The sequence below is a fragment of the Micropterus salmoides genome, unplaced genomic scaffold (genome assembly GCF_014851395.1).
Source record: "Micropterus salmoides isolate LMB-PRFRI ecotype aquatic unplaced genomic scaffold, ASM1485139v1 Ms_hic_scaffold_1, whole genome shotgun sequence".
In the NCBI taxonomy this organism is placed as follows: domain Eukaryota; kingdom Metazoa; phylum Chordata; class Actinopteri; order Centrarchiformes; family Centrarchidae; genus Micropterus; species Micropterus salmoides.
In genome coordinates this window covers 1,262,169-1,275,381 of record NW_024040040.1, presented here as the reverse complement: position 1 = coordinate 1,275,381, position 13,213 = coordinate 1,262,169, and the positions used below count along the sequence as shown (strand labels likewise).

Sequence of the window (13,213 nt, the reverse complement as noted above, 5' to 3'; positions counted from 1 at the left end):
CTAAAGAATGCTTTCAGCACCTTGTTGAATCAACGCCACGTAGAATTAAGGCAGTTCTGAAGGCGAAAGGGGGTCAAACACAGTATTAGTATGGTGTTCCTAATAATCCTTTAGGTGAGTGTATATATAGTATATACACACAGTATACATATACAGTATATACGCACAGTATACATATACTGTATATACACACAAAATACATATACAGTATATACACACAGAATACATATACAGTATATACACACAGTATACATATACAGTATATACACACAAAATACATATACAATATATACACACAGAATACATATACAGTATATACACACAGAATACATATACAGTATATACGCACAGTATACATATACAGTATATACACACAGTATACATATACTGTATATACACACAAAATACATATACAGTATATACACACAGAATACATATACAGTATATACACACACAGTATACATATACTGTATATACACACAGTATACATATACAGTATATACACACACAGTATACATATACAGTATATACACACAGTATACATATACTGTATATACACACAGAATACATATACAGTATATACACACAAAATACATATACAGTATATACACACAGTATACATATACTGTATATACACACAAAATACATATACAGTATATACACACAGAATACATATACAGTATATACACACAGAATACATATACAGTATATACACACAGTATACATATACAGTATATACACACACAGTATACATATACAGTATATACACACAGTATACATATACAGTATATACACACAGTATACATATACTGTATATACGCACAGTATACATATACAGTATATACGCACAGTATACATATACTGTATATACGCACAGTATACATATACAGTATATACGCACAGTATACATATACTGTATATACGCACAGTATACATATATAGTATATACGCACAGTATACATATACTGTATATACGCACAGTATACATATACTGTATATACGCACAGTATACATATACAGTATATACACACAGTATACATATACTGTGAAATAAAACATTTATTATGTCAGCAGGTAACTCATCTTTACTGTGGAGAAGGTTTTACTCTACTCACATTAATGTTACACATAAATTAAGACATTATCTAAATAGTTTACTATGTTTATGTATCTGCACTATAACTCACATAAAATAGTGCTCCTCACGATTACCTGTAATAAAACTACTCAGGTTGAACCTGCAGAGGTTCCTTTAGTTTTATGAATGCAGTCTGGTTCCTGCTCAGGCTGTTGACCTTTGACCTCTGCTGTCTCTGTTGGAGGAGGCGGGGCCAGGGAGTGGGGTGTTCTCCTCAGCAGCCAATGGGAGGGACAAGGGGTGGTGCTTGGAACCAACACAACCAATAGAGAGTGACAGGAGTCGGGGTCTGACACGTCACTCCACATTCACACAGATTGGTCCTGATTGTGAGTACTGCAGTCTGTCCAAGTATTACTACAGAGTACTTACTACCTGTACTGAATTCAGTGGTCATCTCTCTGCAGTACCACATTCTTCTTCTTCTTTGGCCCTGATGGACTCAGCGGCGCCGCCCGTCCTCTCTCTGGTCTCTGTTCTGTCTCTGTTAGCATGTAGCATCCAGGTGTTAGCAGCCATCCTGCTAACACGCAGGTGTGGGGGGCGGAGCTCTGCAGAGGACAGGTGGATCCTACTGTGGCTCTTCTATGATGTCATCGTCCACCTCACACTGGTAGGACCAATCAGGAGCAGCTTCATCTTCCCTTCCCCGTTATTTGTTGTTATATGTTTGTTTTACCATTTGTTGTGTATCATCAGTTTGTCTACATGTCACTGTTTATTGTTTATTATTTGTTGTTTATTGTTTGGTTTGACGTGTCCTCAGGAAGGTCCGTTTGTCTACATGTCTCTGGTTGTTGTTTATTATTTTTTGTTTATTGTTTGTTTTGACATGTCCTCAGGAAGGTCCGTTTGTCTACATGTCTCTGGTTGTTTATTATTTGTTGTTTATTGTTTGGTTTGACGTGTCCTCAGGAAGGTCCGTTTGTCTACACGTCTCTGGTTGTTTGTTTATTATTTGTTGTTTATTGTTTGGTTCGACGTGTCCTCAGGAAGGTCCGTTTGTCTACATGTCTCTGGTTGTTTGTTTATTATTTGTTGTTTATTGTTTGGTTCGACGTGTCCTCAGGAAGGTCCGTTTGTCTACATGTCTCTGGTTGTTTGTTTATTATTTGTTGTTTATTGTTTGGTTCGACGTGTCCTCAGGAAGGTCCGTTTGTCTACACGTCTCTGGTTGTTTGTTTATTATTTGTTGTTTATTGCTTGGTTCGACGTGTCCTCAGGAAGGTCCGGTGGTCTACATCTCTGTTTATTGTTTATTATTTGTTGTTTATTGTTAGTTTTGACGTGTCCTCAGGAAGGTCCGTTTGTCTACACATTTCTGTTTATTGTTTATTATTTGTTGTTTATTGTTAGTTTTGACATGTCCTCAGGAAGGTCCGTTTGTCTATATATCTATTTATTGTTTATTATTTGTTGTTTATTGTTTGTTTTGACGTGTCCTCAGGAAGGTCCGTTTGTCTACACATTTCTATTTATTGTTTATTATTTGTTGTTTACTGTTAGCTTTGACATGTCCTCAGGAAGGTCCGTTTGTCTATATATCTATTTATTGTTTATTATTTGTTGTTTATTGTTTGGTTTGACGTGTCCTCAGGAAGGTCCGTTTGTCTACACGTCTCTGGTTGTTTGTTTATTATTTGTTGTTTATTGTTTGGTTCGACGTGTCCTCAGGAAGGTCCGTTTGTCTACATGTCTCTGGTTGTTTGTTTATTATTTGTTGTTTATTGTTTGGTTCAACGTGTCCTCAGGAAGGTCCGTTTGTCTACATGTCTCTGGTTGTTTGTTTATTATTTGTTGTTTATTGTTTGGTTCGACGTGTCCTCAGGAAGGTCCGTTTGTCTACACGTCTCTGGTTGTTTGTTTATTATTTGTTGTTTATTGCTTGGTTCGACGTGTCCTCAGGAAGGTCCGGTGGTCTACATCTCTGTTTATTGTTTATTATTTGTTGTTTATTGTTAGTTTTGACGTGTCCTCAGGAAGGTCCGTTTGTCTACACATTTCTGTTTATTGTTTATTATTTGTTGTTTATTGTTAGTTTTGACATGTCCTCAGGAAGGTCCGTTTGTCTATATATCTATTTATTGTTTATTATTTGTTGTTTATTGTTTGTTTTGACGTGTCCTCAGGAAGGTCCGTTTGTCTACACATTTCTATTTATTGTTTATTATTTGTTTTTTACTGTTAGCTTTGACGTGTCCTCAGGAAGGTCCGTTTGTCTACACATCTCTGTTTATTGTTTATTATTTGTTGTTTACTGTTAGTTTTGACGTGTCCTCAGGAAGGTCCGTTTGTCTATATATCTATTTATTGTTTATTATTTGTTGTTTATTGTTTGGTTTGACGTGTCTTCAGGAAGGTCCGTTTGTCTACACATCTCTGTTTATTGTTTATTTGTTGTTTATTGTTAGTTTTGACATGTCCTCAGGAAGGTCCGTTTGTCTATATATCTATTTATTGTTTATTATTTGTTGTTTACTGTTAGTTTTGACATGTCCTCAGGAAGGTCTGGTTGTTTACATCTCTGTTTATTGTTTATTATTTGTTGTTTATTGTTAGTTTTGACGTGTCCTCAGGAAGGTCCGTTTGTCTACACATCTCTGTTTATTGTTTATTATTTGTTGTTTATTGTTTGGTTCGACGTGTCCTCAGGAAGGTCCGTTTGTCTACATCTCTGTTTATTGTTTATTATTTGTTGTTTATTGTTAGTTTTGACATGTCCTCAGGAAAGTCTGTTTGTCTACATGTCTCTGTTTGTTTGTTTGTTTATTATTTGTTATTTATTGTTTGTTTTGACGGTCCTCAGGAAGGTCCATTTGTTTATATATCTATTTATTGTTTATTATTTGTTGTTTATTGTTTGTTTTGACATGTCCTCAGGAAGGTCTGTTTGTCTTCATGTCTCTGTTTGTTTGTTTGTTTATTATTTGTTGTTTATTGTTTGTTTTGACGTGTCCTCAGGAAGGTCCGTTTGTCTACATGTCTCTGGTGGGGACGGTTGAGACATCTGACGGCCCGCTGGCTGAACTCTGTGAGTTTTACTTTATTTACGTTTTATGGTACTTTCCTCTACTTTTTACGGTACTACATCTACAGTTAGTACGCGTGTACTTTTACTTTAGTATAATCTGTCTGTCTCTCTGTAGGGAAGGAGTACGGTAAAGCCGACAGTCGCTGGCTGGTTTCTGATCCGAACATCGTCGCTATAGAAGTTCTTACCGTCGTCCTCGACTCTCTGCTCGGTCTGCTGCTGATACACGCAGTACTGAAGGAAAAGTACTACAGGTAACACTACAAGTACTACATACTGGATCCTTTGCTCACAAATAATATAGGAAGATACATTTACACACACACACAGTATGTGTGTATACTGTATATCTCCACAGTACACAGCATGTATTCTGTGTATTTCCCCTGTGCACAGCGTGTGTTCTGTGTATTTCCACAGTAAATGGCGAGTATTCTGTGTATTTCTACAGACACTTTCTGCAGATCGTACTGAGCGTGTGCGAGCTGTACGGCGGCTGGATGACCTTCTGTCCTGATTGGCTGGTTGGCAGTCCGAACCTGAACACGTCCAGCTGGCTCTACCTGTGGGTCTACCTGGTCTTCTTTAACGGGGTCTGGGTCCTGGTCCCGGTTCTGCTGCTCGTCCAGTCCTGGTTCTCGCTGAGGAGACTGCACGCACTCAGACCGGACGAAAACTACAGCAGCGTAAAAAGGAAGTTGATGTAGAGACGCCGTGTTCGACGAGTTTATCTTCACCAGTCAGCGTTATTGATCTCAGAGGAACAGGGACCATGCTCACAGAGTTCAGCTCGGCTGGGATCAACGATCGGTCGGATCGAACTGATCAGCAGGAAGGTTCTTCAGGTTCCTGATGGTCTGGTTCTCCTCTATTAAAGCAACAGAACTGTTAACATTGTTTCACACCTTCACACAAACGATCCATTATTATCTCTATTAGTTCTGATCAGGCTCAGGATCAGGACCCTAAGGACCCCAGGTACACTTTTCCCCTTTTAGAACCAGACCTTCTGCCGTCCAGACTGAACAGTGACTCTGAGATCATGTAAAAATTAAAGTGTGTTTTGATTGGCTGAAACAATAAAGGTGTGACCGCCAGTTTAATGATAATGTCTTTATTATCCACCTTTAGCCCCACAGGCTGAGTACGAACCGAGGATTCACATTCAGCTCACTGAGGCACGTGAGGCTACACACTTCAACATCACACGTCTGTTAGCACGAGTCCTTCAGACCTGATCAACCAGCCACGTTCATCAGGAGGCGGGTCAGAGAGTCCAGTCAGGGCATCACAACATGTCATCAGCTGGTCAACCACCTACGAGTCCAGAACTCACAAGAACCCCAGACCACATCCTCGGGTTCAATACAAAAACATCAAGAGACGCCGCTCTCTCATAGACCAGCACCGGTGTTAAGCAAACGGCTACCGCTCAGGACGGACCGGTGAGTCTGATATTAAACACTGCCACAGAAAGCTGAGCCAACCTGACGCCTGCTCCGCCTGCTCCTGCTGATGCTCCTCCTCCTGCTCCTCCTCCTCCTCCTGCTGCTCCTCCTCCTGCTCCTCCTCCTCCTCCTCATCAGCTCTTCTTGATGAGTTTGCTGACAGACATGAAGGCCTGCTGGAGGCCGAGTCCCTGCAGAGCGCTGCAGGCCTGGATCTCCCACAGCCGGTCACTGTAACGTGGCAGATCCAGGTGTTTGGAGATCTGAGGGGTGGAAGAGGAGGAGGAGGAGGAGCAGTTGGTTAGAGCAGATCACAGCACCGGCTGTATAAAGGATGCTGTGGACTGTGTTTCGTACCTCTTCTATGCTCATGGAGTTCGGCAGGTCCATCTTGTTGGCCAGAACCATCAGAGGGATGCCTCGTACCTTCTCGTCACCCAGGACCTTCTTCAGGACTTCCTGGGCCTCCCGGATCCGGGTAGAATCACTGCTGTCCACTACAAACACCAGAGCCTTGCAGTCATTCAGGTAGTACCTAAAGAAGATGGTGGGAACTGTTGGGTTTCTGTAAATATCATCACAGAGTTCGGTCTGGACCGGCTCTTTGTGAACAGAGACGGGAGATAACTGTTGGGTTTCTGTAAATATCATCACAGAGTTCGGTCTGGACCGGCTCTTTGTGAACAGAGACGGGAGATAACTGTTGGGATTCTGTAAATGTCATCACAGAGTTCGGTCTGGACCGGCTCTTTGTGAACAGAGACGGGAGATAACTGTTGGGATTCTGTAAATGTCATCACAGAGTTCGGTCTGGACCGGCTCTTTGTGAACAGAGACGGGAGATAACTGTTGGGTTTCTGTAAATGTCATCACAGAGTTCGGTCTGGACCGGCTGTTTGTGAACAGAGACGGGAGATAACTGTTGGGTTTCTGTAAATGTCATCACAGAGTTCGGTCTGGACCGGCTCTTTGTGAACAGAGACGGGAGATAACTGTTGGGTTTCTGTAAATGTCATCACAGAGTTCGGTCTGGACCGGCTCTTTGTGAACAGAGACGGGAGATAACTGTTGGGTTTCTGTAAATATCATCACAGAGTTCGGTCTGGACCGGCTCTTTGTGAACAGAGACGGGAGATAACTGTTGGGTTTCTGTAAATGTCATCACAGAGTTCGGTCTGGACCGGCTCTTTGTGAACAGAGACGGGAGATAACTGTTGGGTTTCTGTAAATATCATCACAGAGTTCGGTCTGGACCGGCTGTTTGTGAACAGAGACGGGAGATAACTGTTGGGTTTCTGTAAATGTCATCACAGAGTTCGGTCTGGACCGGCTCTTTGTGAACAGAGACGGGAGATAACTGTTGGGTTTCTGTAAATGTCATCACAGAGTTCGGTCTGGACCGGCTCTTTGTGAACAGAGACGGGAGATAACTGTTGGGTTTCTGTAAATATCATCACAGAGTTCGGTCTGGACCGGCTGTTTGTGAACAGAGACGGGAGATAACTGTTGGGTTTCTGTAAATGTCATCACAGAGTTCGGTCTGGACCGGCTCTTTGTGAACAGAGACGGGAGATAACTGTTGGGTTTCTGTAAATGTCATCACAGAGTTCGGTCTGGACCGGCTCTTTGTGAACAGAGACGGGAGATAACTGTTGGGTTTCTGTAAATGTCATCACAGAGTTCGGTCTGGACCGGCTCTTTGTGAACAGAGACGGGAGATAACTGTTGGGTTTCTGTAAATATCATCACAGAGTTCGGTCTGGACCGGCTCTTTGTGAACAGAGACGGGAGATAACTGCTGCTATGATTTGGCGCTGTATAAATAAAACTGAACTGGTTGTTGTGTTCTGGGGTCATGTGGTGGGGAGAGGGTTTTAGTTACCTCCAGTTGGATCTCATGCTCTTCTGTCCTCCGACGTCCCACACAGTCAGAGATGTCTTCTTGTCCAGGTCCAGAGTTCCTACGTTGAACCCGATGGTCGGGGACGTCTCCATTACCTTTTTTGAAGAAACATTGTGAGCCAGGTTCAGGTGTGAACACATTTCTGATACAGCACGGTTTACTGAGCCCGGTCGAGGAGATCCCGAACCAGCATCCAACGTGTGAACCCGTTCAGTAACAACACCAGATCTGAAGGAGATGTTTCTGTCTTCCCCCTGGGTCCTGTAGTTTCCCCCTGAGCTCGTCTTTAGCCGGCCTTAACCTGGATTAGCTGATCTATCTGATGTTTAGACTCCTATGCTTCGTCACGTCAGAATCTATGACTACCCGGGAGCTGGACTCTGACCTGAGTGAATTCTTCTGTCAGATTCCCAGAGAACCCTGGTCTGAGCTGACACTGCTGTCTCTAACTGATCAGTCCACCTGTCGTCTGCCTAACCAGGACAGTTACATGAACAGATGTGGCTAATGTCTCAGAGGCGGACCCGTCTTCCCTTCCCAGTTACATCAGCTAAGAAAACTTTTTAACAGCCTTGATCCCACTCACAGCTACATGAAGGAGCTACCTGTCCAGAGGAGGCTCACCTGTCCGGTCAGCAGTCTAGCCAGCAGAGTCGACTTCCCAGCCGAGTCCAAACCCATCAGGATCACCTGAACACACAAACCCACATAAAATGAGATATAACTTTAATAATCCCCAGTGGCGTTTTCTCCCAGAGGCCACAGGCGGCCAGGCCTCCCCTGTTTTTATCAGACTCTATCATTTTAATAAAAACACAATGTTTATAGTTTCTTTAAATGAGCTGTCGCTGTCGTCTCGTCCCCGTTTCTCATTGAGGATCTTACAGAAGGTGAAACGGCCCCCTCTGAATGCGTCGGACAGGTGTAATATATTTTTATTTTTATCACACACACACACGCTTACTGTTTTATTTATTTATTTTATTTTTAATATATTTTTATTTTTTACACACACACACACACACACACACACACTGTTTTGTTTATTAATTTTATTTTTAATATATTTTTATTTTTAACACACATACACACACTGTTTTATTTATTTATTTTATTTTAATATATTTTTATTTTTTAACACACACACACTTACTGTTTTATTTATTTATTGTATTATTAATATATTTTTTTAACACACACACTGTTTTATTTATTTATTTTATTTTTATATTTTGTTTTTTTAACACACACACACACACACACACTGTTTTGTTTATTCATTTTATTTTTAATATATTTTTATTTTTTAACACACACACATACACACAGAGAGAGAGAGAGAGAGAGAGAGAGAAAGAGACAGAGACAGAGACAGACAGACAGACAGACAGAGAGAGAGACAGAGACAGAGAGAGAGAGAGAGACAGAGAGAGATAAATGTGGGCATTTACTCTTAGAATTAAAGAAAAAATCCTAGAAAAGAAACAAGTTGTGGTGTATAACATATGTGCATTTGACTCATAACAGTTTAGAACAGCACTGTAGCAGCTGGATAGAGGATTAGTGACCTTTTAAGGGGAGAGCAGAGGTCAGTGGTTATGTGGAGACTCAGACCCTATATGGTGTCTAATAGATGCCCTTATATGGATTGGTGCCTTAGTTTGCAGACTCAAACCCTTCTATGGTTTTTAGCAGAGACCTAAACATGTCCTATATAAGCTGTGTTTGATGTACAGAGAGACAGAGTGGTCATCGGGCTGGGTCACTCTCCAAGCTGCTGCAGAGCTTGTAATTGATGCTGAACTCCTTGATGTAATAAACTTTTATGAGCAAGAACAGTGTCAAGCGGATTTCTTCTCAACACGTCATCGCAGCATTATTGTTCGGACACCACAAAGTAATTCAGAAAGCACCCCTTAACCCTTGACAGAAGTCTTAAGGTCTAAATAGTTAGGAGCAGGGACGAGGACTTTTAAGAAAGACGAAGAGGGAGAAGAAACGTGCTGCAGACAGCGAGTTAATCAGGATCAGAAAAAACAGGATCTATGTACACATATATAATGTGTGTGTGAGAGAGAACGGTCAAACAGGAAATATTATGCATGTCATTTCCAAAGTGAAGGCTTAAGAAAAGAACCTTTACTTAAAATCACTCTTTTTTACCTTCTTGGACAACCAACCAATCACAGTCTTCAAAAGATTGTGTCATCCATAGCAACGGGGTCAACCCCGCCTCCTCACTAAGATGAAAGGTTTTGTCTTTTCCTTGCTCAGAGTTGCTCTCAGATCAGTCCCTGATCGCTCTTAAGCTAAGACTCCTACATAAATGTTTTTAAAAATTAAGAGTTTTCTGAGAGGATGAATACGAGCCCTGGTCTTTAAAGTATGACTCAGTTTAATGTAAAGTTTTCCCTTAGATAACAAAAAGGACTTCCCCTCTCACTTGGCTTCCCAAAAGATTTACACCAAGAGCAACACAGGTAAGAGCCGCACAGGTAAGAGCCATACAGGTAAGACCTGTACAGGTAGGAGCCGAACAGGTAAGAGCCATACAGGTAAGACCTGTTCAGGTAAGAGCCGTTAAGAGCCGCACAGGTAAGACCTGTACAGGTAAGAGCCGCAGAGGTAAGAGCCATACAGGTAAGACCTGTACAGGTAAGAGCCGTTAAGAGCCGCACAGGTAAGACCTGTACAGGTAAGAGCCGCACAGGTAAGACCTGTACAGGTAAGAGCCGTTAAGAGCCGCACAGGTAAGACCTGTACAGGTAGGAGCCGCACAGGTAAGACCTGGACGGGTAGGAGCCGCACAGGTAAGACCTGTACAGGTAAGAGCCGGTAAGCGCCGCTAAGAGCCGCACAGGTAAGACCTGTACAGGTAGGGGCCGGTAAGAGCCGCACAGGTAAGACCTGTACAGGTAAGAGCCGGTAAGAGCCGCACAGGTAGGAGCCGCACAGGTAAGACCTGTACAGGTAAGAGCCGGTAAGCACCGGTAAGAGCCGCACATGCACAGGTAAGACCTGTACAGGTAGGAGCCGGTAAGAGCCGCACAGGTAAGACCTGCACAGGTAAGAGCCGCACAGGTAAGACCTGTACAGGTAAGAGCCGTTAAGAGCCGCACAGGTAAGACCTGTACAGGTAGGAGCCGGTAAGAGCCGCACAGGTAAGACCTGCACAGGTGAGAGCCGCACAGTTAAGACCTGTACAGGTAAGACCTGTACAGGTAAGAGCCGTTAAGAGCCGCACAGGTAAGACCTGTACAGGTAGGAGCCGGTAAGAGCCGCACAGGTAAGACCTGCACAGGTGAGAGCCGCACAGTTAAGACCTGTACAGGTAAGAGCCATTAAGAGCCGCACAGGTAAGACCTGTACAGGTAGGAGCCGCACAGGTAAGACCTGTACAGGTAAGAGCCGGTAAGCGCCGGTAAGAGCCGCACAGGAAAGACCTGTACAGGTAGGAGCCGGTAAGAGCCGCACAGGTAAGACCTGTACGGGTAGGAGCCACACAGGTAAGACCTGTACGGGTAGGAGCCACACAGGTAAGACCTGTACAGGTAAGAGCCGGTAAGCGCCAGTAAGAGCCACACAGGTAGGAGCCGCACAGGTAAGACCTGTACAGGTAAGAGCCGGTAAGCGCCGGTAAGAGCCGCACATGCACAGGTAAGACCTGTACAGGTAGGAGCCGGTAAGACCTGCACAGGTAAGACCTGTACAGGTAAGAGCCGTTAAGAGCCGCACAGGTAAGACCTGCACAGGTAGGAGCCGGTAAGAGCCGCACAGGTAAGACCTGCACAGGTAAGAGCCGGTAAGCGCCAGTAAGAGCCACACAGGTAGGAGCCGCACAGGTAAGACCTGTACAGGTAAGAGCCGGTAAGTGCCGGTAAGAGTCGCACATGCACAGGTAAGACCTGTACAGGTAGGAGCCGGTAAGACCTGCACAGGTAAGACCTGTACAGGTAAGAGCCGTTAAGAGCCGCACAGGTAAGACCTGCACAGGTAAGAGCCGGTAAGCGCCAGTAAGAGCCACACAGGTAGGAGCCGCACAGGTAAGACCTGTACAGGTAAGAGCCGGTAAGCGCCGGTAAGAGCCGCACATGCACAGGTAAGACCTGTACAGGTAGGAGCCGGTAAGACCTGCACAGGTAAGACCTGTACAGGTAAGAGCCGTTAAGAGCCGCACAGGTAAGACCTGCACAGGTAGGAGCCGGTAAGAGCCGCAAAGGTAAGACCTGCACAGGTAAGAGCCGCACAGGTAAGAACCTGTACAGGTAGGAGCCGGTAAGAGCCGCACAGGTAAGACCTGTACAGGTAAGAGCCGCACAGGTAAGAACCTGTACAGGTAGGAGCTGGTAAGAGCCGCACAGGTAAGAACCTGTACAGGTAAGAGCCGCACACGTAAGACCTGCACAGGTAAGAGCCGGTAAGAGCCGCACAAGTAAGACCTGTACAGTTAGGAGCCGGTAAGAGCCGCACAGGTAAGATCTGTACAGTTAGGAGCCACACAGGTAAGACCTGTACAGGTAGGAGCCGGTAAGAGCGCACAGGTAAGAGCCGGTGAGAGCCGCACAGGTAAGAGCCGGTGAGAGCCACACAGGTAAGATCTGTACAGGTAGGAGCCACACAGGTAAGACCTGTACAGGTAAGAGCCGGTGAGAGCCACACAGGTAAGATCTGTACAGGTAGGAGCCGCACAGGTAAGACCTGCACAGATAAGAGCCGGTAAGAGCCACACAGGTAAGACATGCACAGGTAAGAGCCGTTAAGACCTGTACAGAAAGCAGCAGGTTATTAATTAAACATAAAACATGAAGAACACCTGTCTGCCAGGTGAGTCTTAGGTAAAGTGTGTTCTGGGTTTACCTGAGGAGAGGCGGAACTGTGTGCCTGACCCATCGCTCTTCTTCTGTTTACCTGTTTGACTAAAACCAGTTGAAGACCGACCGACTCACCTGAGCTCTGCCTCTGACTGAAACTCACCTCTCCAACTTCTCTCAGGTGTGTCCAGGTTCTTTCAGCCAATCAGAGCAGGTCATGTGACTGTGAGACCGGTCTGACAGCATTTTCGTGTAGCGGCGTGTCCAGACGCAGTGTTTAACCTGAAACTCGGGGACTTCCAGCAGCCGACAGAGCAAATGTCTCTAACACAGGTGAACACGGGCCAGATGAGACAGGATTTAAAAGGAAATAACAAACAGCCGGCAGCTTTCAGGTGACACGCCCCCCCAGCAGCTCCCATGAAGCTCGCAGTGTAAAACCATGAACGTAAAGTACACTGCTCAAAAAAATAAAGGGAACACTAAAATAACACATCCTAGATCTGAATGAATGAAATAATCTCATTAAATACTCCTTTCTTTACATAGTTGAATGTGCTGACAACAAAATCACACAAAAATTATCAATGGAAGTCAAATTTACCAACCCATGGAGGTCTGGATTTGGAGTCACACTCAAAATCAAAGTGGAAAACACTACAGGCCGATCCAACATTGATGTAATGTCCTTAAAACAAGTCAAAATGAGGTTCAGTAGTGTGTGTGGCCTCCATGTGCCTGTATGACCTCCCTACAACGCCTGGGCTCCTGATGAGGTGGCGGATGGTCTCCTGAGGGATCTCCTCCCAGACCTGGACTAAAGCATCCGCCAACTCCCGGACAGTCTGTGGTGCAACGTGGCGTTGGAGGATGGAGCGAGAC

At 44.2% G+C, this 13,213-nt stretch overlaps 2 protein-coding genes across 3 annotated transcripts; one reads left to right on the top strand and one right to left on the bottom strand.

Annotated features, from left to right (window-relative positions):
* The first annotated feature begins 1,448 nt into the window (after positions 1-1,448).
* On the top strand, positions 1,449-5,272 carry ebpl (EBP like). Its single transcript, XM_038731868.1, has 4 exons — positions 1,449-1,751; positions 4,100-4,169; positions 4,285-4,423; positions 4,621-5,272. Exons 1-4 carry the CDS (start codon positions 1,575-1,577, stop codon positions 4,874-4,876), a joined length of 642 nt encoding a protein of 213 aa, XP_038587796.1. The 5' UTR covers positions 1,449-1,574; the 3' UTR covers positions 4,877-5,272.
* Positions 4,951-12,843, bottom strand: arl11 (ADP-ribosylation factor-like 11). 2 transcript variants are annotated; one of them, XM_038732935.1, is made up of 5 exons: positions 12,495-12,843; positions 8,145-8,210; positions 7,500-7,615; positions 5,975-6,152; positions 4,951-5,880 (listed from the first exon to the last, which is right to left on the bottom strand). In XM_038732935.1, exons 2-5 carry the CDS (start codon positions 8,199-8,201, stop codon positions 5,752-5,754), a joined length of 480 nt encoding a protein of 159 aa, XP_038588863.1. In that variant the 5' UTR covers positions 8,202-8,210; positions 12,495-12,843; the 3' UTR covers positions 4,951-5,751. The 2 variants fall into 2 exon arrangements, with proteins under 2 accessions (XP_038588863.1, XP_038588855.1); XM_038732927.1 differs by lacking the exon at positions 12,495-12,843 and adding an exon at positions 12,378-12,494.
* Between the last annotated feature and the right edge of the window lie 370 nt (positions 12,844-13,213).